This window comes from Catharus ustulatus, chromosome 7, assembly GCF_009819885.2.
Source record: "Catharus ustulatus isolate bCatUst1 chromosome 7, bCatUst1.pri.v2, whole genome shotgun sequence".
Taxonomy (NCBI): Eukaryota; Metazoa; Chordata; class Aves; order Passeriformes; family Turdidae; genus Catharus; species Catharus ustulatus.
This window is the reverse complement of record NC_046227.1, coordinates 17740302-17767316: the sequence shown is the minus strand read 5'-3', so window position 1 is coordinate 17767316 and position 27015 is coordinate 17740302. Positions and strand designations below refer to the sequence as shown.

At 39.7% G+C, this 27015-nt stretch overlaps 1 protein-coding gene across 3 annotated transcripts in view; it reads left to right on the top strand.

Annotated features, from left to right (window-relative positions):
• RAPGEF4 (Rap guanine nucleotide exchange factor 4) overlaps window positions 1-26696 on the top strand; it is a 150387-nt gene extending 123691 nt beyond the window's left edge. For all 3 annotated transcript variants that reach the window (XM_033064174.2, XM_033064173.1, XM_033064175.2), the window contains 9 exons: window positions 934-1031; window positions 4005-4130; window positions 4591-4769; window positions 11031-11121; window positions 13327-13377; window positions 14015-14102; window positions 14432-14496; window positions 22416-22470; window positions 23861-26696. In XM_033064174.2, coding sequence (XP_032920065.1) covers window positions 934-1031; window positions 4005-4130; window positions 4591-4769; window positions 11031-11121; window positions 13327-13377; window positions 14015-14102; window positions 14432-14496; window positions 22416-22470; window positions 23861-23988 — 881 coding nt within the window. In that variant the 3' untranslated portion in view covers window positions 23989-26696. The remainder of the gene's footprint in view (window positions 1-933; window positions 1032-4004; window positions 4131-4590; window positions 4770-11030; window positions 11122-13326; window positions 13378-14014; window positions 14103-14431; window positions 14497-22415; window positions 22471-23860) is intronic.
• Window positions 26697-27015: the final 319 nt, after the last annotated feature.

Sequence of the window (27015 nt, the reverse complement as noted above, 5' to 3'; positions counted from 1 at the left end):
TCCTTCACTGTTAGACTTGTAAGAATTTTTTAACAAGAGAAATAGAATGTGAGTGTGGATGAATTCATGCTAGACTCAGGAATCAGCAGTGTCAGAAAACACTGCAGTACAAATATTGTGGCAGTGGTCACTACCATTCTGGCTGCTCTGTCTGCAAACCACTACAGAGCAACTTAGTGCCAAGCACACTGACCTACTGTTTGCAGAGGGTCAGAGATCAGGGACCCCTCTAGGCTGTGGAAATGTGAGAGTAACTGAAGGGTGAATTCTCCTGGAGAATTGGTGTTGCTCAAGTGCTTTGGTTGAGTAGGACTGTGGAGACACACAGAGGTAATGAGAGCTGTGTTGAAAGGCATTTTTGAAAATAGTGGTGCCTGCCAAAAATGGCTCACTTCCTGAGATCTGACACCAGGCAGCTTTACTTTTTGCAGTTGAAGCAATTTTTTGTCAGATTTGCTGACCACCAACATATGCTGGAAGAGACTGTTTTGTAAGTTATTTCATTATCTTCTCTTTACCTGTGATGTGATGCTCTTTTAGAAATGCAATGCATTTCCATCAGCTCCTTGAGCAGTTACTGCCCTCCAGAGCAATTTCTATTAAGAACAGCTCTCCAAATGCTTACAGCCCACCGGTGATTGAATTGACTCCCTAATTAGGCTAAATTTTTGCAGGTAGTTTCTAGTGATAGCAGCACAGACTTCTTCACCTATCTGTACAGTTTGGCACTGGGATTCTGGGTCTGTAGGAGACTGGTTTGGGCTGACCTTATCGCATTTCTTCAGTAAAGAGGATCTTGCTGTTTTCTATTCTGTATCCTGAACATTGGGTTACTGGGCAAAATTTGTTCCCAGAAGGGTGACCTGTGCAGCTGGTGGATCAATCCTAGTGTAAATTCTCTCTCTGTGTAATAAATTTGTTTCATTTTTACAGAAAAAGTTGTGCTCAAACCTCATGACGTTTCAGTGTTCACCACTCTCAGCGTTAATGGCCGGCTGTTTGCTTGCCCACGGGATCAGTTTGATTCATTGGTATGTATGTGTGCAGTGCTCAGGAACATCAGGGCTTTGGTTTATTTGAACACCTGGCCCTTTTTGCATTATCCACAGTTTAGATAAAAACTAGTGGAAACATTGGCAACAAAGGGCTTGCCACACTGCAGTAGGATGAGCCCTGAAAATAAATCAAGCTAATGTTGTAATTCCCTAAAGCAGACCAGAAATCCATCCATCTGATCCACATAACAGAACTTGATCCCAGTACTCTCACTGTCACGCTGAGCATGTAGGAAGAACTGAGTATTTTCACCAAGACATGGAGAAATTCTTCATTACAGAATTACCTCCTGAAAGTCATAGAGATACATTTTCTAAGATCATTGTTAATAATTAAAACATTCCAGAGATTTGATTCCAGCAGTAAATTCCTTTTTATGTTTTTAATTTTTCATTCCCACAAAATACTGTGTCAAAATCTAAGATAATTCCAAGTAGAACCACAGAAAATACTCCTGGTAGAAAGTCTGTTTTTTTCTTAGGTAGAATTGCTCATAAGTACTTACAGTTTATACAGTCATTCTAGCGATCTCCATGGGGTCTGCTTTTATAGAGTTTGATTTGACTGTACTTTTTGTTCCTTTTATTTCATTAAAAACAAATGTCATTGACAAGTCATGTCAGCATGAACTCTATTACTCCTAGCCTTGTTTCAGCCTCCTGTATGCTTTTAACAAGCCACTTAGTATGTATGCCTGATTTCTTTTATGGATATGGTAAAATCTATGCTTTGCTGCTGCTTTCAATTTAGCAACCAGGGAATGCACATCCAGCATATGTAGTTCCATGCAGAGATACTTCTTGTTCAGCTTATTAAATTCTGGTGTTCCCTTAAGGTTAATTAATCCTGCCAAGTAGATACCCTCATGGGGCATGCCACTGTAAAGCAGGGGTGTTGCATCAGTACAACTGTGCTGGATACTTATATATGGCTCTACATTGTCTGAGTACACATAGCTTTGGCAGCAAATTGTCTTGGCTTTCCATGCCTGTTCCCTGTGCTATTTACCACGCATCAAGTACTCAGAGTGCTGCAGGGAGCTCGAAGATCCAGGGCTGCAATGTGCTACTTTTCATCAACTAGACTGAATTCAGTAAGAATTAGGGAAGTACATTCAGCACTTAAAAATGGTTCTCAGCACTGCATAGCAAATTACAACCTCTCATCAGCTGCATTTTTTCGAAGGGGAATAAACAAATCAAAAAATGTTACAACCTTAGCTGCCTCCCAGTTTAATCTTTTTGCATTCCAGTTTCTGGCTGCTTCATGTTCATGAACATTTATCCACATTACATTTGGCAATTCCCATGTGAAAATTGTTCTGGGTAGATGAATTTTCAAGTATGCTGTAAGTTTGCATCTAAGTGCTTCTTTCCTAGCCTTGGAAAATATGTGTTTGTTATGGTAACAGCTATGTTGTGTTCATCTCCAAATGGGGGAAAAATGACATCTTTCAATCTGTAGGCAATTCTCTTTCCACAGATTTCCACAAGTTAGAATTTCTACACAAAGCTGCTGTACTTTTATTTCATATGTTGTCATAAATGAAAGGAATTTTGTGTTTGTTCAAATCCCAATTCAAAGCAATCTGCAGTTACTTGTAATATTAATGGCTGCCCTGGATTTTTTTAGAGAATACTTTCCTACTGTTTTTTTGAAATTATAGATGAAGCTTGTAAGGTGATTCGTGATTTAGTTAAGTAATTTTTAGTTAGTTTGCATGATGATGATAATTGAAAGGAAAGCTTTCCCTAGAGTACAAAGCAAGAATTCATACAGCAGTAAAGGCTCCTGCACACTATGTGTTACTGAGAAAGTGATTTGATGTAATAATCCAATCAGACTTATTTGTGTTGCTAATATATTACCTTTATATAAAATTGGATTCATTTAGTAGGCTCATTTCTTATATTGCAGAGTCTAAATATGGTCTGTTAACCTGGCAGGCTGCACTGAGCTTGTGCTGAGCAAGGAGCCTGTTGACAATCGGGTGCTCCATCATCAGGTGTTAACAAAGGCGTGAGGAGTTGGGAAAGTCGTGTGTGAGCTCTGCCGCCCTCTCCTGGGAGCAGAACCAGTGTCCCGTGCGTTCAGGGAGTTTCACCCTCCGCTTTGCGAGGGGTTCATTGGCACTACTGCAGCAACACTGGTTCAAACACTTCACCCTCATATATGTACAACAGACTACTTCAAACCTGACTTGATCTCAAGCCATGTTTTAAATCTCTCTTTAATACTTCACCTGTGTGCTAAGTCATAGATCACATCTCATTTATTGGGTGACGTGGAAGTGCCTTTCAGAAATGTTTTGTGCTTGATTCTTTCTCTTAAGACTGTGTTCATATAATTTTAATCTGCCTTGCCAGGAATTTGCAATCACAAATTGTGCATCAAATTTGTGTGCTGTCAAAGAGAAAGTATGAGGTTTATTTTATAAGTGATCAGAAGATCTTGCAATCACTGCAGATTTCTGAAGCATGCTAGATGTATAATTCTCATCATTAGAATCAGGAAATATTTGGCTTATCCTTGGTGGCCTAGTTCTTTGTGTATGTGAAAAAGGAAACATAGAACTTTTTTTTGGAAAGACCTATGCTTTTGTTAGCACGTCTATTATAGATTCAATTTTTAAAACTATGTTTAAGATAACACACTGAGAACAGTTTGGTTTATTTCTTTACAGTGTCTCTGAAGAGCTTTCAGAATTTTCCTGACTCTCCTGTGCATACTGGATATTGATTTTGCACAGGGCTTCTCATTTCCTAATACCTGCCTGTGGTTAAAAGCAAATTTCAGTTTTACTGCAAATTTCAGTTTTACTATTAGAAATACAATTAGAGAAGTAGTCGCACTGAAAAAAAAAATGTTAGGAACATAATGGAATGAAAGCAGCAACCATATGATTTAGCATGTCAAAAAATATTTTTATAATATTTTCCTGTTTGTAGGCACCATTGCCAGAACAAGAAGGACCATCTACTGGTACAGTAGGAACATTTGAACTGATGAGTTCCAAAGACTTAGCACATCAGATGACAATTTATGACTGGGAGCTCTTCAACTGTGTGCATGAGGTATGAGGATCTATCTATTCCACAGGTTAGAATCCATTAGAAAGCATTTAATTGTACATTGTGGGTTTTTTGCATTATTTCCAAAACCTTCTCTAAGTTTGATTTTCAAAAATTCTACAATAAGGCCACCTACAAGTTTGGAAAGTGTAAGACATTATTAACTTTATAGGCAAAATAGAAAAATAATGTTAGACTTCTTCTGAGAATGTGCTGCTTGTTGAATTACTTTTGTTTGTTTTAAGGTATTAAGCTGTTTATATATAATCTGTAGTTACACTTTTACTATGCCTCAGCTGTTTTATATTGGATTTGTAACCTGAATCCTTCTCATCTATGCAGGTAGAAATGTAAACTGCAGAGCAAGTTTCAGGCTAGATACTTGCCTTATCATTCTTAGCCTCTTTCCTCTATCCAAGAATCACAACTTAAAAAAAATTCCAAACTGTTTTCTCTTTCCTAGCTGGAATTGATCTATCACACTTTTGGAAGGCACAATTTTAAAAAGACCACGGCAAATCTGGACTTGTTTTTAAGAAGATTCAATGAAATTCAGTTCTGGGTGGTCACCGAGATTTGTCTTTGCTCTCAACTCAGCAAGCGTGTTCAACTGTTAAAGAAATACATTAAGATAGCAGCCCAGTGAGTATACAGTCATATGGGAGCTGGAAGTGAGGCTTGGTATAGTCAATGTGTTTTTATTTTCTCTTTTCAGACAGCCACACAGAGTAGAGGTTAAAACATCCTGTATTTGGTAATTCTGTCCATTTTCTTATAGGGCTGTATAGAACCTTGTTAATATACATTCTTCTTTGCTGTGCCACTCTCCATTCTCCTTGATCTGTGATCTCTTAGGGCCATGTTTACACATCAATTTTGTGAGAAAATGTATTTCAGTTCATTAGGAGAATCCTTCATTTACCCTTCCATACATTAGCAAATATTAGTACATGAATTAGTAAATATTAACAAAATTGAGCCTAATTTTCCTGAGAACAGAAACATTTCTTGTGCTGTTCAGGACCACCACTCTCAGAATTGCCCCAAGTGGGAAAACCAAGAGGGGAGGGTAAAGAGAGGTAGCACAGAGATGGTGACACTCATTTTACTTTCATTCTCTTTGGGATTTGCAGCAAGTTTGCTGATGACACGAAGTCTAGGGTCCTGCACCTGAGGAAGAGTAACCCCAAGTAGCAGCACAGGCTGGGGGCTCACCTACTAAGGAGCAGCTCTGCAGAGAGGGACTGGGACTGTTGGTAGACGACAAGGTGACCAGGAGCTGGCACTGGGCCCTGGGACCAGGAGAGCCAGTGAGATCCTGGATGCATTGGGAAGAGTGTGGCCAGCAGGTCAAGAGAGGTGTTCCTCTCCCTCTGTTCAGTCCTGGTGACGCCACATCTGGAACAATGTGCCCAGTTCTGGGCTCCTCAGCACAAGAGAGACAAGGAGCTACTGGAGAGGGTCCAGTGGAGGCCACACAGATGATGTGGGGTCTGGAGCATTTCTCACAGAAGGAGAGCCTGCAAGAGCAGGGCCGGTTTAGTCTAGAGAAAAGTACACTGAGAAGAGATCTCATCTGTACATTCAAATATGTTGAAGGGTGATGCCAAGAGAATAGTTCCACTCCCTTTTCAGTAGTGCCCAGGCAGGATGAGGAGCAAGGGCTTTAAACTAAAACACAAAGACTTGCACCTCAGCATAAGGAATAACTTTGTGTTGAGGGTGGCAGAGCACTGGAACAGGCTGCCCAGGGAGCTCATGGAGTCTCCCTGTCCATAGAGATATTCAAAACCCACCTGGACACATTCCTGTGTCCCCTGGTCCAGGTGGCCCTGCCTTGGCAGAGGAGTAGGACTGGATGATGTCCAGAGGTCCCCTCCAACCCTAAAAATTCTGTGATTCTGTGATTTTTTTCCTAATACTTTTGTTTTAAAATGCAAAATATGAATATCCTCTTTTGTTACTAACTGCTGGGTCTGAGGTTGGATAGCAGGCATTCTTTTTGTCTTCCTTTATTCATATCCAAATTTAAACTGTTTGGAACTTCCATGCCAGAGATGTCAGCCTTGACTCCCGAAAGTCAAGAGCAGGGCAGTGACTGGTTTCAGAGGGAGCAGGGGTATGTCCATGCCCTGCATAGGTACAGATTTTTATCATTGTTACACTCTCCCTCCCTTTCCAGCTCATGGTGTATTTATTGCATTCATTGCTGTCTGAAAAACAGTTTGCTGAGGTTTAGAGTGTTTTTATACAGCTCTGGGCATTGTAACTAGAAGCCTTTAGGCAGTTCTACCAACAGAGATGTTACTTGCAGTTAAACCAAGCTTTCAACTTTTTTGCATCATTAAATGAAGTTGTGTGGAGAAAGAGATTACTGCTGCTTCTGTGATGCTGCCCTCCTCTCAGTTTGTAATTGCACATAGCTGAAGTCTGTGTTCACATCAAAATTGGGGATCAGTGTGGCTCCTTCCTCCAGGACACCCTGCTCTGCAAGTACCAGCTTCCTTCTGGGAGCTGCTCTGGGCCCTGCGGTTGGATTACGGTTGGTCAAAGCTGAAGATTTTAAAAATCTGGTGACGGGCATGCAGGATCAGTTTTATATTTAGAACAGAGGACAGAATTTACCTCTTTAAGTTTCTAAAAATACAGCACCGCATATTCCATTATGTCACTGCCCAGCACAGCAGAGGGAAGCAGCTGCCGGCCTGGCAGCCTGTGCCCAGGAGAGGGCAGTGGCACCCACACGGACGTCGGGGTCTTTCCTAATCTCAGGCATGAAATGGGAAAATCTTGAAATGTGGTCTTTAAGATACAATAGTAATTTCTATAAACACTTGAAATCAGGTATCCTAAAAATTACAGTTAAATATCTCCCTAATAAACTGCCCTAGCCTGCGAGTTCTGTGGAGTCATGGGTTTAATCTTGTGCTATTTACAACAGCCTGACAACCTCCTGTTTACTTCCATGTTTCTGGTATCACTACAATGCTAAAAATAAATAGCTAAAAGCGGCCTGCTCTGCTGCGTCCTCTTTGTCTCCTAAAAGCAGAGAAATCCAAAGCACAAGATTCTCTTCTGTACAAACCAAGGGGGCAGGTTTAATTCCAGCTGCTGGAAAGGCGCTGGGAAGTTTTGCCAGGCTGCTGCCCTCTGTGCAGTGCTGCCATGGTAACAGCTGCTACACATGCACTAAAACAAACACAAAGTGCACCGAAGTTAGAGGGGAGAAAAAGCCCAGACCTTGAAGCAATATCTTTGAGGAAGTTTTGCCTGTGAAGATCCTTGAGGCCTAATGAGAACTTTACCCTACCTAGAAGTACTAGACTCATTAGAAAAGTGTTCAGGGAGAACAGCTCAGTGCTGCACTATTAATCTTAGGCATGACTGGTGGTAACGAGATGCCTTGCACGTACTCATTTTCAAAGATAACTGCTACTGAGGAGTTTTTTTCAGTTCTGTGGCTTGAGGTGCAGGTATCATTGCAGAAGGCACATCATTCTGTCTGCCACCCCATGCACCCTTGATGTGTGCTCCCAGCCTGTGCAGGAAGCGCAAGGCCAAGTGCTGGCTCCAAGTGCTGTGCACATGTGCTTTCAGTTCCAGGAGCCAGTGTCGCTTTAGCATCTGCTGGAAAAGGATGTAGAGGTTACCAGGTTCATCTCTTTTCTCCAACTATTGTAGGAACAAACTTTCAATCAAAGGGGAGAAGTGAACTATATTTCCAACAGTGAGTTCTTCCCATATTAATTGTATAAGAAAGGCCTTCTGAGATGTGCTTGAACATGCTTTTATGGATATCTGCAAATGCAGTTTGTGTATATTTCCTCTTTGCAGATATATCCACAAGCTATTTAGAAGCCTTCTTGTGTATCAATGTACTCAGACACATTAATTCAGTTTTTGAAAATCATTCTTTCCGTACATGCGCATATGTTATAAGCCCAAGGAGCCTGTGAGAAATTTCAGAAATGTGTGTTTATAGAGAAAATGCAAAGATGAATATGCTTGTGTAAGTACCAAGAGATTTTAACCACATACATGTTTGTTTTGGAGACCAGACTCTGTATGTGTGTGTTTGCTATTCATCCTAACAGGAAGATTTTTCTGGTACAGTCCGTTCTGTGAGGCAGAGGGACCTCTGCTCTGAGGTGGTACATTGTGGTGCTTTAGAGGATCCACTTCTTGACATTTACATGCAGTTTATATGCAGTAGAGCCTTGTAGCACTGTTTCTAGTGCCTTACAGGGGTCCTTTGTCTGAAACTGAGCTATTTATTTTAGCCCCTGTAGAATTTACAGAATATCTGGGGTAGAACATCGGGTAGAACAGCTGCCTACTTTGTTTGAGTTCTAGTGCTGTGTGTTACTAATTATTTTACCCTGCCCTAATTTATTCCTAATTTAATCCTGTCGTGGGCTGTGGACAGATACCCCTTATGGATTTACTTATGCCTAGGGAAGAGGTTATCACTGACAGCCTATCCTGTCTGCTTTTCATCTTTATCTCCCCTCAGTTCCACTAATGAGGCACTTCCTGACCTGGACCAGTAGATTAAGTTGGTGTAGCTTTAGCATTTCAGTTTATCCTTTCTACCCTTGCTCACTGTTGCTAATCTGATGTGGGAGAATTTGTATGAGGAACTCTGCCAGAAGATCTGAGAGGGCAGCAATCTCCCAGCAAAGAGACCAGCATATGGGAGAGATGATTTATTCACATGCTCAGTGTTCACATAGTGCAGACACAAGTGAGGCCAAGATCTAAAGGACTTACCCACTCACTGCATCCAGGTCTGGTAAAATGGAGGTACAGAAAGAACAGAATGGTGTGGATGATGGAGAATAGGATGATGCGGCAATTATGGAGTCAGATAGTAGGATGAGATTATTGTACTAATTTTGTCTGAACCTAGGGATACCTCAGAGGAGCCAAGGGCTTCAATGATGAATTAAAAACTATGAGAATCATAGATTGAATCTTGTTAGAGTTTTCTTGGTAAATCACAGAATCATAGAATAGTTTGGGTTGGAAGGGACTGTAAAGATCATCAAATTCCAAACCCCTTGCCAGGGGCAGGGACACCTTCCACTAGACTGGGTTGCTTAAAGCCCCATCCAACCTGGTCTTGATCCCTTTCAGGAATGGGGCATCCACAACTTCTCTGGGCAAGTAGTTCCAGTGCCTCACCACCCTCACAGTAAAGAATTTCTTCCTAAAATCATAACCTATCCTCTTTCAGTTTAAAGCCATTGCCTCTTGTCCTGTCCCTCCATGCCCTTGTCATAAGTTCCTCCCCAGCTTTCTTGTAGGCCCCTTTAGGTACTGGAAGGTGCTCTAAGGTCTCCCTTGGAGCTTTCTCCAGCCTGAACAATGCCAGCTCTCTCACCCTGTCTTCATAGCAGAGGTGCTTCAGGTCTCTGATCATCTTTGTGGCCCTCCTTTACATTCACTTCAGCAGATCCATGTCCTTTGTATGTTGGAACCTATGCAGAGCTGGACACAGTGGGATCTCAGAAGAACAGAAGGGGAGTCACCTCCCTTGACCTGCTGACCATGATGCTTTTGATGCAGCCCAGGACACAGTTGGCTTTTGGGGCTGCCAGCACATATTATCAGCTCACATAAGATTTTTGTCCACCAGCATCCCCAAGTACTTCTCCCCAGGGCTGCTCTCAATCCATTCTTCACCCAGCCTGTGCTTGTGCTTGGGATTGCCCTGACTCAGGTGCAGGACCTTGCACTTGGCCTTGCTGAATTTCATGAGGTTCACCCAGGCCCACGTCTCAAGCCTGTCAAAGTCCCTCTGGACGGCACCCCTTCTCTCCAGGATGTCATCTGCACCACACAGCTTGGTATCATCAGCAGACCTGCTGAGGGTGCACTCGATGCCACTATCCATGACACTGACAGAAATGTTAAACCCCAGCAGTCTCATTACCAACCCCTAAGGAAAGCCACTCACTGCTGAAGAAACAGAAACAGAGACTGAGGCGCTGAAATTGGATGTTGGCACATAAGTTGAGAAAAATAAGGGATTATTTGCAAAAACCCAGTGAGACACAGTTTTGGGAGGTTTCTTTTGATAGGCTTTTCTTTGTCTCTTCCCTTCCTATTGAGGCACTGAGCCACTGATGCAGACCCAGCTGAGCAGTTGCCTTGACTATGCCCATCAGATTGTATCTCCTCCTTCATATGGTGTGTTGGATCCTCCATAGTACTCAATTACATGTTCCAGTTTTTCCTGACTGATAGCAAAATCCTCCTTTGCATGAGAGATGGAGAGTGACCTGGAGCTCCATTTGCCCAGGACCTCTTTAGTGATGCTGGTAACAAATGGCAGTTCTTTCCTGAAACATACTAGAAGTCCCAGAATCTATAAGTAATAGAAATCCTGTACTGTAGGAGAGGTCTCCGGCATGGGGCATCTCCAGACAGCTGCTGTTTTCCCTTTAAAATACTCAGTGGCCCTGTAAACTGCAGTGAAGATTGCCTGAGGAGAGCTTCAGCATTCATTAGCTGTTCAAAAGCTGTCAGCAAGTTCTGCAGCAAATGAGGTTATAAACAGTTGTTTACACAGTTTCTGGTATCCCTCGGGACTGAATTGAGCCCAGTTTCAGGACTGTGTTTCTGGGTGGGGAATTGCTTCAGAGGCTAGAAGTCCTTGCAGAAGCTGGTACCCAGTGAAGTAGAAGAAGGGAGGTCATTTTAAGAGGGAAGGGAAAGAAGCCTCCAGAGTGTGGTGAAGTGCTAACACATTGGTGAAGAGGTATCTGCAGGCGTGCTGGGCAGGACTGCCTAAATTCAGTCACTTCTAAGCTAGATGCCTGGGTTCAGCTCTCTTAAAGTTGTCAAAAGTACTGCTCCGACTGATCTATACAACTTAAAACCTGGCCCTTTGTGTTTCAGCTGTAAGGAATACAAAAATTTGAATTCCTTTTTCGCTATTATTATGGGACTGAGTAATGTTGCTGTGAGTCGTCTCTCATTAACGTGGGAGGTAAGTCTTTGCTAAAATCCTATTCCAGGAAGCTTGATGGGGACTTGTGCTTTTAGTTAGCAAAAACATGAGTTGGGCCTTTATTATTGATAAAGCTAGATCTAGTAATTCAGTTCCTGATCATAAGCCTTAGCTAAGGCTAGCAGTATTTATTAGTAAGGCAGTATACTACACCCATGGATGTGCTGAATATTCACAGGAGTTAACAAGAGTGACAACAGTGGCTCCTGTTGCTGAGCTAAACTGCCCAATAGGATGAGCAAACTAGTCAGCTAACCTCTTTGATCAGCCCATCCTCTGTGTGCCATTACTTTACTGGTGGTTCACTGAGATCGCTCTACTGATAATTCTCTTAAATTTATCCTCTGTTTATGCATATTATTTTCTGATCTCCACAGGGACTTTGTTGCCCTGTTAAAATGTGGGTTTGTCCTAACCTCCTAACCAGTTCTGGTTTTCTCTCTGACATGCATTTCCATACTTACTATCAGTTTGGTTTTCATTCTTCCACCTTTCTCTGTGGCTTTACTGTTCTGTAAATGAGTGTATAAAGAAGGTGCAATGTCCAGCACAGTGTAACACCTGAGAACATAATGGTTATCAAAAACAGTACAGATTTAAATGTGCATGTATTTTGTTCATTAGAAATTCAAAATAATTAGCATGACTGAGGTTATTGATGCAACTGAGAGCAAAATTTGAACACATTTAAAAATGTGCTTTAAAACAGGAGGTGAGACTAACATGTCTGAGTGTACACCGGTCCCATTTTCAAAAGTACGTGTATCTTATACAATCAGTGCTACAAGCAAAGATTTTCAGTTTACTGAAATTCTCTGACCCTTTATTTGTGGCTACTGAGAGGAGTTGGGAGAGCTGAGAACAGTACAGGACTAGAGAAGAAGGAATTGAATGTATATACTACATTTAGCAATCAGCACCTGAGCTGGGAGGCGCACAGATCATTTGTACATGTGAAGGATTCATTTGAGATCAAGGAAATGTTATCACACTCGGGTTCTGTAGAGCAGTTAGGTTATCAAGAGAATTTCTGCAATTTGATTTTTAGCCAGATATATACAGAAAATAGTTAAAGACAAACAACCAAGACCTGATTTTTTTCTGTATTATCATGCATTTACATTAGTTGCATGCAGAAATTAGATATTTGCAGGTGCAAATGTCCAATTATACCACTTACTTCACAAATACCTAATCCGCATGCATATGCAAACTAGGCACACAGTTGTTGACACACATCATTAAAAATTAGGCCCTTGCTGTGGCACAGTGTAAATAGCTTGCTAGGGTACACACTCCAAATGTAGAAAGTACTGCAAAAAATTATTTCTGCACTATAAAGTCTCTATTAATTTTTAATGTTATCCACTGCTAATAGTAGTCTGAAAAATTCAGCAAATACAGAGAAATTTCTTACTAAAAATAACTGACATATTCTGATTGTGCATAAATTACAGTGATCTCTGAGACCAATTTATAACATATCTTATAGTCTTTATAGTAAAGTTATTTAATCTGTGCATAAGGGGGATAGGAAGTATTTAGTAAAGCCCATCTCATCTCTATCATTGCATGATCAACTGACCATTATTTATTTGTGTAGATATTGTGGACTGAAAAAAATATTCATTAATTTGTACCCCAGAAAGTGATAAAGCAGCTTTGCTGCTAAGTGTGTCAAGAATTCTACCAATAGATGCATCAGCATGAGCAAAAAACCTCCTGGAAATACCCAAGCAAGGGTGTGAATGTTTGCAAGGGCAGTTCATCATAGGTATGAATAATTAAGCTTATTTGCCCCTACGCAAGCTGTGTGTAAATTATATTTTCACATAGGCTATGATCAGGAATGTCCTGAAAGCATTCACATGAATTTCCCCTTACATTCTGAATTCAGTGATTGCTATGTGAGCCACACAAAAATCTGAATCTAAACATCCCAAAGGACTAAATTCAAGTCAGGGTTTAAATCAGGATCCAGGTTTCGTGGCTGGTCCCGTCTCTATTTTTAATCTGGTTGCTAGGAAACATGTTGTATTTTAGATTAGCACATTGTTAGAAATATCTGGCAAAAAAAGAGCACTTTCCTGACTTAGGGCGTTGTAGAAGGAACTAGTATTTACAGTAAAATTACTGCACTGTTCAGATTTAATTAAGGTTTGCTATTTTTGTTTTTATTAACAGAAACTCCCAAGCAAGTTCAAGAAGATCTATGCAGAGTTTGAAAGCTTAATGGTGAATAGCAATAGATCCCTTACTCTATGCACAATCTGAGATAATTCTGTCTCTGATTTGAATTCCTTGATTCAGAACATTTTATATGTCCTTGTTTGACTTTAAGAAGTTTATGATCCCATTTTAGAGCTGCTAAAACAAGTATGTATGACTAATAAATTATACTCTTAGGAACCTACTCTGAGAGAACTTATGTACCACTCAAAGTTAATATGGGAACTCAGAAAAGCTTTATCACATGTTTTCCAATAGTACATATGGGAAATTTTATTTTTCAATCTGGATTTTTCCAGGCAATACATTACATTATAGTGCTATGATATATGCAAAACTGGATCTGCAGCTGTAAGAAGGGAGGAAGAAATGTGTAGTTTCTTTCATGAAGAATGTTTTTATAATCATATCTAACCTTGCTATTTGGCATGAAAAATGTTTTGTGTTTAGTGGCTGCATTCTCATCATGTAACCAGTCCAGGAGAATGATAAAAGGTGTCTGAATTTGTAGATACACTTCTAAAGTCACAGGAAAAAAATTATATTTTTAATAAATGCCATGACATCTAAATGAATGCATATAGTGTCTTGATACATATAATAATACATATTAGTAATTATTTGATTTCTCTTTTTTTGTAAGGATCCATCAAGAAACCATAGGGCCTACAGACTAACTGTAGCTAAATTGGACCCTCCAATAATTCCTTTCATGCCGCTGCTTATAAAAGGTAAGCTTGGATGTTACCAGAATTATTAACTTGAAAGCTATTTGTCAAATATCTGAAGGGTAAGACTAGCAGCAAGAAAAAGCAAAAATCAATCTCAGTGTGAGGTATGATCTTTTCCCATTATGAAAAGCACGACACAGAGGCAAGAAAAACTGCTTTTGTACATCTGAATATCATACCTCAATTTTATTAGTCTCAGAAATGCTGCAAATTAAAACCTAAATGTTTTACATTTACAGCTGCTGCAATTTTGTAAGATAAAACATTATGCTGTTTTGTATTGCCATGATTCAGAAATGGGCTTTTATGTGTCTTTTATTTCTATACAGACATGACGTTTACTCATGAGGGAAACAAGACATTCACTGACAATCTGGTAAACTTCGAAAAAATGGTATGTATTGCATATTTGAAAGAAGACTTAAAAAGACCTCCCTGTTCTGCTCTTCAAGACTGAACTTCTCAACAGTGACTTCCAGGGCTAGAGAAAATGAAGGCAGGACCAGGACCTGGCAAAAATAGCCTGTATTGTACACAGAGCCTGGGGCCTGTGATTTTCTGGAAAGCCTCACAGAGGTGGAGAATAAACTGCCCACTAAACCATGCACAGCCAAAATGTTTCCTAGGAGAGGGAGCATCAGGGACAGGAAGCAGAACTGTTAGAGACACTTTTTAACAGCCAGTTTGGGACCAACTTGTGATTTTAACTGCTGTTCCTTCCAACAGGCCTGAACTGCCTCAGGCTGGCATAGTCCTGCATTGCCCCTTGGAGAATGAAAGAAGCATTGAAAAGAACTTGCACAACATCTTATTTTCTTCTTTCCTTTGAAAAATGAATAGAGGTGTCTGTGGCTTGATTGCTTTCATACTGGAAAGGAGAATCAATGATAAAAGGCTAGAGTATGCTCAAATTTGATATGAGTCCTGCACTAAGCTGTTATTATTTCAAACGCCATTGTCAAAAACTGCAGGCAGGCAACGTTCCATTACAGAAGTCTCAACTGAAACTTGAATTTCTCAGCAGTGAGAAGACATTTTCTTGCTTACTAAGGCCATGTTCCTCATTAATGTGGTTAATGATACCTGTATCTGAGAACCTGTGTTAGCCAAATCCAGCTATGGCATCTGCATAGCAAGACCAAACCTGACTTACTGCTCTGGCAATAAATAGTAGAATCACAGAACCACTAAGGCTAGAAAAGACTTCCAAGATCCTTGTGTCCAACAGTTAGCCCAGCACCATTGGGTTCCCCAGTAAACCTTGTCCCTGAGTGCCACATCTACACACTCTGTGAATACTTCCAGGGGTGGTGATTCCACCACTTTTCTGGGCAACCTATTCCAATGCCTGAGCACCCTTAAAGTGAAGAAATTTTTTCTTACATCCAGTCTAAACCTCCCCTGGCACAACTTGAGGCTGTTTCCTCTCAGCCATTCAGCAGCCACGCTAGAGTATATTTCCTCTGGCACCTATATATGCTTGTTCTTAGTAGTACAGTAATCGGAACCACTTCATTCCACTGGAGTTACATAACTCCAGTTATTTCCACTGCACTGTGGAGGCGTTTGTCTGACCCTCTGAGCACTGATAACTGCAGAGGGGAAAAAGGGATGACTTTCAGCTCTTTAAAAATCTTCACAGAAAAGTGGTCATCACTCTGAGGGAATTCTCTTAGATTTTAATCTGTAGCTTCAGGACAGCCTCTGTCCTTTGCTAAGATGAGACATTTTGTAAGTAAATGGCAGTGCTAATGCCTGAGTAAGGGCCTGACCTCACTTTGCAATAATGGCATTTTGTAATTGCATATGCAGACTGTGTTGCCATCTCCTTCCAAAGGCCTTGACCCTTCTACCTGCAGAAGAGGACTTTTTTTTAGGACTGCCTCTTCTAATTAGATATAGATATAATAGTATAGATAGTAAATACTTGAGGGAGCACAAAGGGATCTCAGACTTGCTTGGAACACCTCCAAAGCAGAAAGGATGGCAGCTGCATTGGTTCTGTGGCTGGCTCCAACATCTCCACCTCACTTGGCCTGTTTACACCTCCTGAGCCAGAAGAGCCAGTACATCCACTGGCCTCAGAGCTCTATACTTCAGGCTCTTTATGCCTGATTTTGTGTAAAAGCCATTACAGGCGGGAGGAGCTCTCCTGTAAGCACTTCCCATAGACAGAAGTTCAACACGGGTCTGTCTTTTAAAATAGCTCTGCACCACTCTATACCACATTTTGGCACTCTCAAGGCCAAGAGTAAATTTTATAGCAGCTTGAGCTGATCTATATCTAAGTTGCTGCAGGTCTGCCCTCTGCCCTAGTCTGCTCATTGTCTTATCTTCAAAAAAATGTTACCCTAGAACAAGAGTTTACTAGTAGCACCCAAAACTGCAAGAATGTAGTACCAATAATCTGAGTTTTGATAATTTTCTTTAGGAGAGGAATGTGAAAATCAGTTCTAGTATTTTTGATGCTGCATATTTTTTAGGAATCAGTATTATTACGTCTCATGTTCCTCAACTCACCAGAAAGGGAAACATTCTCCTTTTTTATTATTCTAAGCCTTTCTTTGGTTGGAACTCTACCTAAAAGCTCACTCTGCTTTTTCTCCAGGCCTTAATACAAGTATATATTTTGAATTTTTATTGTTCTTCACTAGCTCTTCTGCATGCTTCTATGGTGCTTTTACTGCCTCTCTCAACCCATAGCTGTTCAGAGCAACCTGTATTCAAATTCCACCCACATAATTCACTCAAATCCTACTGTGGACCTGGCAGTTTTTAGCTTTTTGCATATGTCATCAGGTCAAGCAAAGAAGAAAAGCCTACTGTTAAACCTCAGTCACTGCCGCCTACTTGTGTTAGGCTTACAACTGTCATATCCACACATAATTGCCAGATATTAAACTGCGAAGACAAGACCACTCAGCCAGATAACTCTCACATTAATTCTCCTCTCCTTTACGTAAGTATAAGACCAAGGTGTTTTTGTGATGTTACTCTGCCATTTTTCAGGAGAAAAGTAGAAACCAGATTTTTTCTCACGGGAATCATGTCCTGCCATTTGTTATTTCTGTCTGTTTGTTCTGCTGCGTGGTGTTCTGTCATAAGCAGAACATCATGCAGCAGATAAGAGATTCCTTAGAGTATTGCTGAGAGCCACTCTTACTGATGTTTCTGAAGCATCTTGGTTCTTTGGAAGATTGTTTCCTTTTATACTTGCTGAAGTTTATGAGTAAAAAATATCTGGCTAGTTGCCACTGGTGGTGCCACTTGCCACTTGAGGAGGTGGGTCCCTCCGACTCTCATGTAAGCACAGTGATGAAACTGAGAACAGCCTCTGGCATCGCGTCTGCATTCTCACCACAGAGCTCTGATCCCGACAGCTGATGTGCTGCTGACAACTTTATTCCTGTAACTGGCAGCCAGAAGTAGAAGTTTGATCTAGTGGCATTTCTTCAGCTGAAACAGCTTCCTTTAAATCTTTTCTGTTTTTTGATGCTTCTGTTATTATTTATATTAAATGATGCATCTTAAAACATGCAGGAGCTGTCAGGCAGTGTCTGAGCCAGGAGTTCCCTGAGCGCCAGAAACAGCAAGGCCTGGTTTCCTAAACATTTGTGTTTCATGGCTGCTTGAGTTCTGCTCAGATCTCTCCTCGTGGCTGGGGCATGTGTTGTTTCTTCATGGCTGGGGAATTCTGTGTGAATAGGCTTTTGTCATAACATAGGAACTTGCACTACAGCTTTTTTCCTGAAGGAGACAGGAGGGCACTTACACAATCTTTCTCTTGTCCACAGCCATCTGTTTTCACAGAAAATTGGTAGGAGCTTTCTTGTGTTTGAAAACTCTGGGTTCTTTTTTCAAATTGAACAAAATTATCTAGAGAATAAGGGAAAAACAGACAGATGGTGTTGAACCACATTAGCCTAGTCTATTTTAGCAACTCAAGCTCACAAGGAAAAAGACTGAGTCGATTTTTTCCTGCTACTCTTTCCTGTATATTGATCTTTTCAGTGGTGAAATGACAGAACTGTGGTATTGGCAGTAGTATGGAGACATCACTCTGCAGAGCATTGTTGAGCTTTACCTGCTGCTGCCTTTGTGACTGCCTGCTTTCTTCCATCTCCTGATCCCCACAGATGCCTTATCTGGAGGAGGCTGTGCGTAGTGGGAGGACAGGGACACCTAACCAGGGAAGAGATTAGTAACCACGTGTGGCAAAGCCACAGCTATGACTAAAGAGTGAAGTTTGTAAACAGACCGACTTGGTTTGTACAAGATGTGGGTAAACAGTACTGAACATGTCAGAAATAAGTATGCTCTTAGTCTTTGTATCTGCACTGTATTTGTGCTCTGTACTCATGTCATTGCATGAACCCTTAAAATCTGGCCTGGAAAGTGTTATTTATACATTTGTCAATAAGTAGACAAATTGCTAAATTACTGGCCTTTGTAGTGTAAGTTTCTAGTCAAAGGCTTTGCCTTCAATAGCAAACAAGACATGGTTTTAGAGAAGTATTGAAAGTCTTTTAGTTATCTCACTGCAAGAAGCTGATGGGGAGAGGTTGCAAGCTGTTTCCACCATGATGTTGCTCAGATGTACGTTTTAGTTTGGCATATATACCATGACACCAAACTGCCTGGTGAGTTCTCCCTGGTGAGTTAACAGAACATGTTGTAAATGTGCCTTTAGAAGACTCCTCTGTGTAATAACTGAAAACATATTTGTTACAGAGGAGCAAAACCTGTAAAGCTTTTTAAATACTGTAGTTTTAGTTTGGCAGATGGGGAACATTTTAAGAGCTGCAAGTACATGAAAGATACAAAGATAGCAGTAGGCTGCAAACTTTAGTTTGTGATCTAGAATGACCATCTTCTCAGGTGAAGGCACCCAAATAGCACCAGAGGTAATAGTTCCTGCAAACTCTGTATGATTTAACAGATAGAGGATAACCTACAACCTGCAGCACATGGCAATATTCACCATTTGAGTGACACTGCTTTTATAGATACATATTTAGAAAAAATGTACAGGTGCTTTCCTAGAATTAGGTCTTGGTAGGGAAAGAAGAGAGAGGGAAGTGAGGAAAGTACTGAGCATGACTGTTCTTAGGGACAGTCAATATTTCATACCCTTGACCACTTACTGATTTCCTTTTTTGAAACCTCAGCTGTATAATGGCACTCTGACTGCCAGTACAGAATTTAGTATTCATAGACAAAGGGAAGATGCAATTTGGGAACTTTATCAGCGCTGTTTCTCAAATCATCAGAGAGCCTGAACAAAGATTACTTTCTATGGCACCTTCTCCATATGACATTACCCAGCATTATCTCAGGAATAACACCTGTAGAAGGAGCAGAAGTCAGGAAAAGCTCTGGAAGTGCTGACCTGACATGACAGCAGAAGATAGTGCCATGGTGCTGACCACTGATGCTTCTTTTTGTCAAGCCTCTTCACCCTTCAGGTGCAAAAATAGGATTAGAGAATTTGTGCATATTTGTTTTCAGGTTTTGTGGAGAGGAACAAAAGGGAATTCAGACTCTTATCCTTATGCAAAAAAAAAAAACCAGAAAGGCAAACATTCTTTAATTTTTGGAACATAAAGATTATGCAAAAAGTGTGTGACTAAAGCCCTTAGTAGTTTTCAATGGCATATATGAATATTTATAATATTTAGCAACCTGGGTTTGGAATGGATTAGAAGATAATGTGCTGGCCTGCTGCCACAATTCCAGACTGTAAGACTTGAAAGGGTATTGCTGTGTATACACAGCATTCTGGTAGTAGCCATTACTTGTTACATTATGCAGTTGGTTCTATTTCAGAAAGATCCAAATTTAGGTTTGTATGACTTTTTGATAGTGGCCTTGCTTAGCACTGTGAGTAAACTGAGGTTAATCTTTGCAGGCATTGACTAGAGGTAATCCTCTATTTGAAGAAAAACTGTAAGGAGCAATTATTTATTTTACTCTTTTTTTCTCTTGTGGGGAATTTGTTCTCAAAAAAAGCAGAACATTCAGAATAAATACTGTAATGCTGTACTGTATTGAAAGAAAAATTATGGGTGTGTAGTGAAGGTTTTTTTAAAAAGTTTTTACTATTTTCAAATTTGCCATTATGTGGGCTCTTCTAGGCAAGGAAAACAGAGGTGGCAATGGACTTGTCTGACTTTGGTTAAAGGCTGAACTGCCTGGCTTCCTTCATTTGGCTTCATTTTGAGGGGTTCTTTTCCCTTTTCACATTGCTTTTTTCCCAAGAGCTGTTCTACTGTCTCGTAATATCTAAGCTTCTAATAGTTCCTCTTTGTAAGGTATGAAGTGCACAGAAAAACAGGTTATAAAACAAAAGTGAAATTTCCCTTTCTGAATCTCGTAGATAAGTTAGATTGTCTTCCTTTGATGCAAGAAAACTAGAAACATGTAGACAAAAATGTTCAGATGGAGGTTTTAATTTGCGTTTGATTGGGTTAGACTGAAAAACTGACACTGTTACAAGCAGTGTGTTCTGTCTCAGCCCAGTTATCTTGAGTATTTAGAGGTTCCACTGAAGTCAGTGGAGTTTATTCACATGCTTAATGCTAAGCACCTGTGAGAATGTTTGCAAGGTAAATGCCTTAGAAAATCTACATAGTAATAATGGCTTGAAGAGGTATGAAAATTATCGTAGGATAAAAGTTACTCTTACTTGAATTGGACATGTAGATACATAGGACTTTAGGAGCAACATAAGCAGATCCAAATCCAGATTCTATAGATCTGTTGGGAAAGTGTGTTTTTGAATTAACATATTTTAGATCAGTTTCATTTGATAATACAAGTTGTAATCCACAAAAACTTAGTATGTGATATATCAATAGTGTTTCTTACGCTGACCAACCAACCCATTTTTGTATGCTTGGCAGTACATTAAAATGTCTGAGATTATGCAGTGTGTGTGTAAGGAATGTCTTACATGGGTGCTTTTGCTTCCCACTTCTGGAATGACAGATTTCAAAAACTTACTTGATCTGTAACATTTTCATATAAGATTATAATTGTGATTTTATTTAAGATTATAATTAATTTAGAGAAGCATATGCCCCAGGCTTTATTGTTCACTAGTAAGAGAGATATAATTCCATTTTGTGAGAGTTTATGACTAACTAGTTTGTTAATCTCACACAAAATTTCCATAATGTAGCAAGCATCCTGGTGAGAGTGTGCTGTGTTGGAAGATGTAGCTGTGTTGGAACACAGACATTAGAATCTGATAGGGAATAGCATTTCCCTCTTCTACTTTTTCTTAACCTAAGCAAAAGAAACTGAAACGAATGTCATCCTTATAACATGGATTGAATCAAACTATTTAGCTAACTGCTGAAGCTTCAGTTGATTTGACATTATATAGAACAACTAATTCTGCCCCATACTGGTGGGTATATTATTTCTGTGGTGCTAATCAGAGAAACCAGTTAAAATTCTACAGTCCAGAACTAATGTTTTGCTTTACAACTTACCTTAATTTATTTTCTTAAAAACTATTGTAAAATAACATCTGATTTATCACAGCAAGTGTATTGATTGAAATGGAATTGAATGAAATTATGTCTTTTTTTGCTGAAGAGAAGGCACAGCCAAGAAGGACTGAAGTGACTTCTGCTTTGTTTTGGTGAATTGTCAGTAGAAGGGTCCACCAAAAGTGAATCCACTTTTGGAGTGGAGTAAGAGACACTTGTGCAAAGTAACACTGTGTAACAGATCTATTTATGAAATTTGGCTGCAGGCCACAGTACTGACAATGGCCTTCTCACCTGTGAACCGAGCATTCTGCCAGTGGAATCACCCTCATGTGCTCATTTATACTGTCATCTTCCAGAAGGACTGCATTTTAAACTCAAGTTTGTATAAAGGAGGAAAGCTCTTTAATTGCTGAATGTATTCTAGAAATGGCCTTGCTGTTAGGAGCTGATGGTCTTTAAATTAACATGTATATACTTCATGGTATTCTCTTCACTTTTTAATATGGTAAGATGTTATCAAAGAAATGCACATTGAAGGGGCTGATTTTCATTCTTAGTTAGGGCCTTTTACAGCATTCAAGCAAGGGAAAGAGTTCCTGAGCACATGTAAATTATACTCATGCTTATTTAAAGCCTGTGTAAATGCAAATCACACTCCTATATATTAAAGTAGGAGCATTAAAATTATATTTTCATTCATATGACTGCTTTTATTGGCATGTGTCTTCACACTCAGGCACAGTTAGGTGCTTAGTTTAAATGATGATGAAATACAGTGCTTGTTCTCTGATTGCATCCCATCTTTTCCTTCCAGCGCATGATTGCCAACACTGTCAGGACAGTGAAATTCTGCCGAAGCCAATCTTTCAGTAAGTGTATTACAACATCTGTACCGTCGGCATTCTCATCAGTAGCTACACTAATTACAGCTAATTCTGTGTGTACCAGAACTGAAGAGCCTGATTTCCAGTGATTCTTCCATGTTTGGATCCTGTAAAGTTTCACAGGGTGAAATACTCTTCAGGAAGCTCTCATAAACTCCTTCTCCCCTATTTCTTTTCCCCCCTATTTCTTTTCCATGCATGTGAAAGAGCTAAATATCTGTGAGGTCTCTACCCATCTGTCAGATTGGAGCCAGTTGAAATTAGCCACTGGATTCAGAAGTGGTTGAAATAAGTCTAGCAGGCAGCAGCACACAGATAGTTGCTTGGATAAATGCTGTTTTAATATGAAACCAGTCTGGAGACATGACCTTTATAAATGACATAACTGCATAAGGCGGTGAATTTAAAACCTGTTTGTCAGTGTAATTACCAGAACTTACTTAAGGCCATGCGAGATGACAGAGCTGTATGGTCAAACAGGCTTCTCTGTGGGTCTCATCCCATTGAGGTGCACTGTCATTCTCACCCACATGGCCATTTCCTCAGCACTTCATCCATTTTGACTCACAGCACTCTTCCTCTTTCTCAAACAACAGAATAAATAATATAAAACTATATTTTTATAGAAATAGTTTCTTTCCATATGAATCAAAGCTTAACTGTAGAAGATCTGTAGAAATTTCTGTAGAACTGTGGAAATTAAGATTTTTTTTTCCTCACCAATCCAGGTTTTTCTGGCTTTATGTCTTTAATTTTGATGTATTAAGCATGGGTGAGACCTCAACATATTTAGAAATGGAAGCACACTTTCATTATACATGATACAACAAAATATTTAACTCAGTAGTATTCCATAACTGCTGCTTGAGTAGGTATAATGTGGTTAAGTAATGTAAACAGGTAGTAAATTCTGAGGCTTGAATAGAGCAGCCACTATGCACTACATTATTACAAATACTTAATAATGAGCTAGAAATGAGAATATTGCATGAAAAGAGGCTTAAATCAATTACATAATTTTGAATCTGTGAAAGTTTCTGGTTCAAAAGCAAATGAGCAGCTTTAAATTGTACATGTTAGATGTATAATTTATAGCTAATGACTGATAAGGTGATGTGTAAAACTATAACCAAGGGCCATCAATTTTAGTAAATGTAGCCAAGGATGTCCAAGAGAAAAGTTAATTTGTCGGGGTAGTAACCAGAAAGACTGTCAAATATGGAGGAAAGGTTTCAAAGAGAGCAATTTCTAAATATTTCCTTTTTAACTCAACAGCATCTAGTCTTTCCTGTGACAGCTTGTAAGGAGTTTTGCATTTTGTTCAGGCATTTGTCCATTTACGTGTATCAATCCTACATCATTTCTCTTTCACCAGATCCTGATGCAGCCCTAACTAATAAAAACCATCAGGATGTTCGGAGCTACGTGCGGCAATTAAATGTGATTGACAACCAGAGAACTTTATCACAGATGTCTCACCGACTGGAACCGCGCCGAGCATAAACACTGGAAGCCAGGATAAGAAATGATCTTTTATCCTCTCAAGGTCACTTGTTAAGAACTTCACTTTCTCTGCTACTGCACTGCCACTACAAAAATAAGCAAAACCATACTCTAAGGTCTTAGGCAACGCACAATGTACCAGCCTGCTGGAGAACTTTGGCTGAGGAAGAATTCATGCACTGTAGGTGTATGGGTGGCCATATTGTGAACTGTTAATTCATCTTGAAGTGTAGTAAGTGATCTCTCATAAGGATTAAAAAAAGGCAAAAGATAAAATAGAATAGTTAGTGGGAAATGCACAAAAACTTATAACAGTTCTATGGTAGGTAGTGGGTTCTTCTCCCTAATTAAGAATCTGTATTTTATGATTTATGCTTCAGGTCAGGACCAAAACTGATCATCAGTTTAGCTTGCTCAGCTACTGTTGACCTCAATAGAAGATGGATGAAATAACGTAGATTCAAGAGCGGTTCAAGGTATAGTTCCATTCAGAGAAAACTTGAAAATATTTCCATTTTAAATACAACAAATACTAAGAAAAATTTCTAATCTTAATCATACTGTCTACTACTACAAGCAGTGTGGCCATTTCAGAAAACTGACAGGACTGAAAATATTTTGAATGATAAATAGATTAATCAGTGTTTACATTTTACTTCCTTCTTTTTAAATTACCAATCAGGTTTTTGCAAAATTCAGTTAAAAAGTAAGGTCATCAAAATCCATAGCATTACAGGTAGCAAAAGACTGGTTCAAAAAGAGCACAATATGCACAAATGGATTTCAAGATATTTTTTTCCTGGACATTAAAACCTTAAACTTCAGCTAGGATTAATTGTTAACATATTTTCCGGTCTTACGCATTTACAAATATCTTAATTTTCAGCCAATTGTTTGCACTTTCAATAGACTGTAAATAAATGTCAATTCATTTTGTTCTAAAATATTTATTTATGTAATAGTTATTGTGCCAAAATAATTCTGGTTTATTTATTTTGTTTAGCATGTTATGAGATTGCAGCTTTTGTCTTCACACTCTGTGCATTTACATGTAGAAGTTGTGTGATCTATCTTTTCTGTAAATAACATGCAGTATCTTATTAAATGTAATTGCTGGAAAGGCTTAGTCACTGGCCTTATTTGCACTTTCAGCTTCATTCCTGCATAAATACCAATGCTACTAATTGGCTGATATATCAAACTTGGCTTGTTGTTTGCTGGGCCTCAAACCTGCAGTTGGCCTTCATGCACTGAGAGATGGATGATGAGATTAAAGCCAGTCAGATCCATCCTTGCCATGGGGGATGACAGTCTGGCAGTGACGCAACACCACGGTCTAACACTTGTTAGCTCATTTGTTTCTCAGGAGAAAACATTTAAATTGGAAGGGTTTAAATAAAGAAGGGATATATTCTTAATTTTAGCTATCTGACTAACTTGTCCTGCTCAGTCACTAATGTGAGCACTACAAGTTATCTTGGGCAGGATTCTACCTCAGGTTGGCAAACTCAAGACATTGGCTAATGTGGCACTTGAGAGACCTCTGGGTTCGATGACCACAGGGAGGTCTCTCAGGGCTGCAGCCATGAGGGGAGAGGTGGTCTGGCATGTGCCCTTTCCCATCCTGAATGTGCCTGGGGATGGCTGTACTGATGCTGGGCAAGCCCAGATGGCGGCCAAGTGCATGCCAAGGGAGTGACGATGTTCAAATGGCAAAAGTCTTTCCTATTGCATTCACACTGGTTCTGTGCTATGAGGCTGGATGTCACAAAACTGATTAAGCCTGAAATTAGAAGTTGCAACTATTATCTCATAATTAGGCTTCAGAGATGACCTCATTGATATAGGCTACGTTTTGCTTTGGACGCAGAGTATATTTTTTTTGGCGTTGAGGAGGACTGTGTGGAATCAGTATACCCATACAGATTTTTTTAATCTGTAAAAATAATTACATTCTTTTAGTCGAAACATAAATTCTGCAGAAGCTGAGAGTCACTGGGGAAATAGTGACACATGGAGCCACGATCTGCTTGGTACCTGCATTCTGCAAAGGAAAGAATTACACAGTTAAGAAATATTCTGCAGCATGATGAAATAATTTATTTTAACTTTGCTGTCTGACTAGAAGTTCACGATGATTCAGAGGAAAACCAGCTAATAACATAGAGACAAATTTGTGTCTTACTATTTCAAGTGAGAAATATTTATTTCCATTTGTGCAGTTCGACAAATATACTTCATGTGGCGTTTTGAGATACAGAATCTTCCCAGAAGCCAAGTTTGCAGTAGAATAAACTACAGGGATACAATTAATTCAACAGGCATTTTTGTCTTTGCAATCAATTGATAACATTTCTGAGTTCATGATTTTATTTGTTCCAGGTTTGTTCCTATTGTTTGGACTTTCATTTATTTCTGTGTTAGCTAGTTTATAAAGCTGCCAAGTTTTGGCTTGGCTCTGAGTATAGACCAATTCTTCATCCATTTAGTATGTTTTTATCCCCTTGGTTTATTCCTTTTTCTTTAGAACTTGTAACTGTTTTACTTGCTTGTTGCCAACAGTCTCTATCATGTAGTTGTATCCCAGTGATACAAACAGAGGATTTATGGCACCTCCATATCAACAAATGAATGCAGTTTGCCTACTCAATGAAACTGGTATCTTACATTTTTAAATTATCCAATAAAGGGTGCTGTATAAATAATAAGTGTTGCTATCTCTGTATCTATGTCATTCAAGTGGCTCAGATAGTTGCTATGGTTCTGATCACTGTCTACATACCTAGAGATTAGATGAATAAAACTACCTTCCGGCTCTAGGATCTGTCCTGGGCTTCCCTTGCTCTGTGTGTTGACTTTACGACAGGAAGGCAGCTGTCAATATATTGCTCCTGCTGTAGGAAGTCTAAGCAACTGTTGCACTAGAGTGGAGAAGAATGAATAGGAGCTCAAGAAACACTGCAATGTCAAAATGTCCATCCTGACTTCACCCTGTGCTCGCAGCTGTGAGTCACAGCCTGTTCCTGC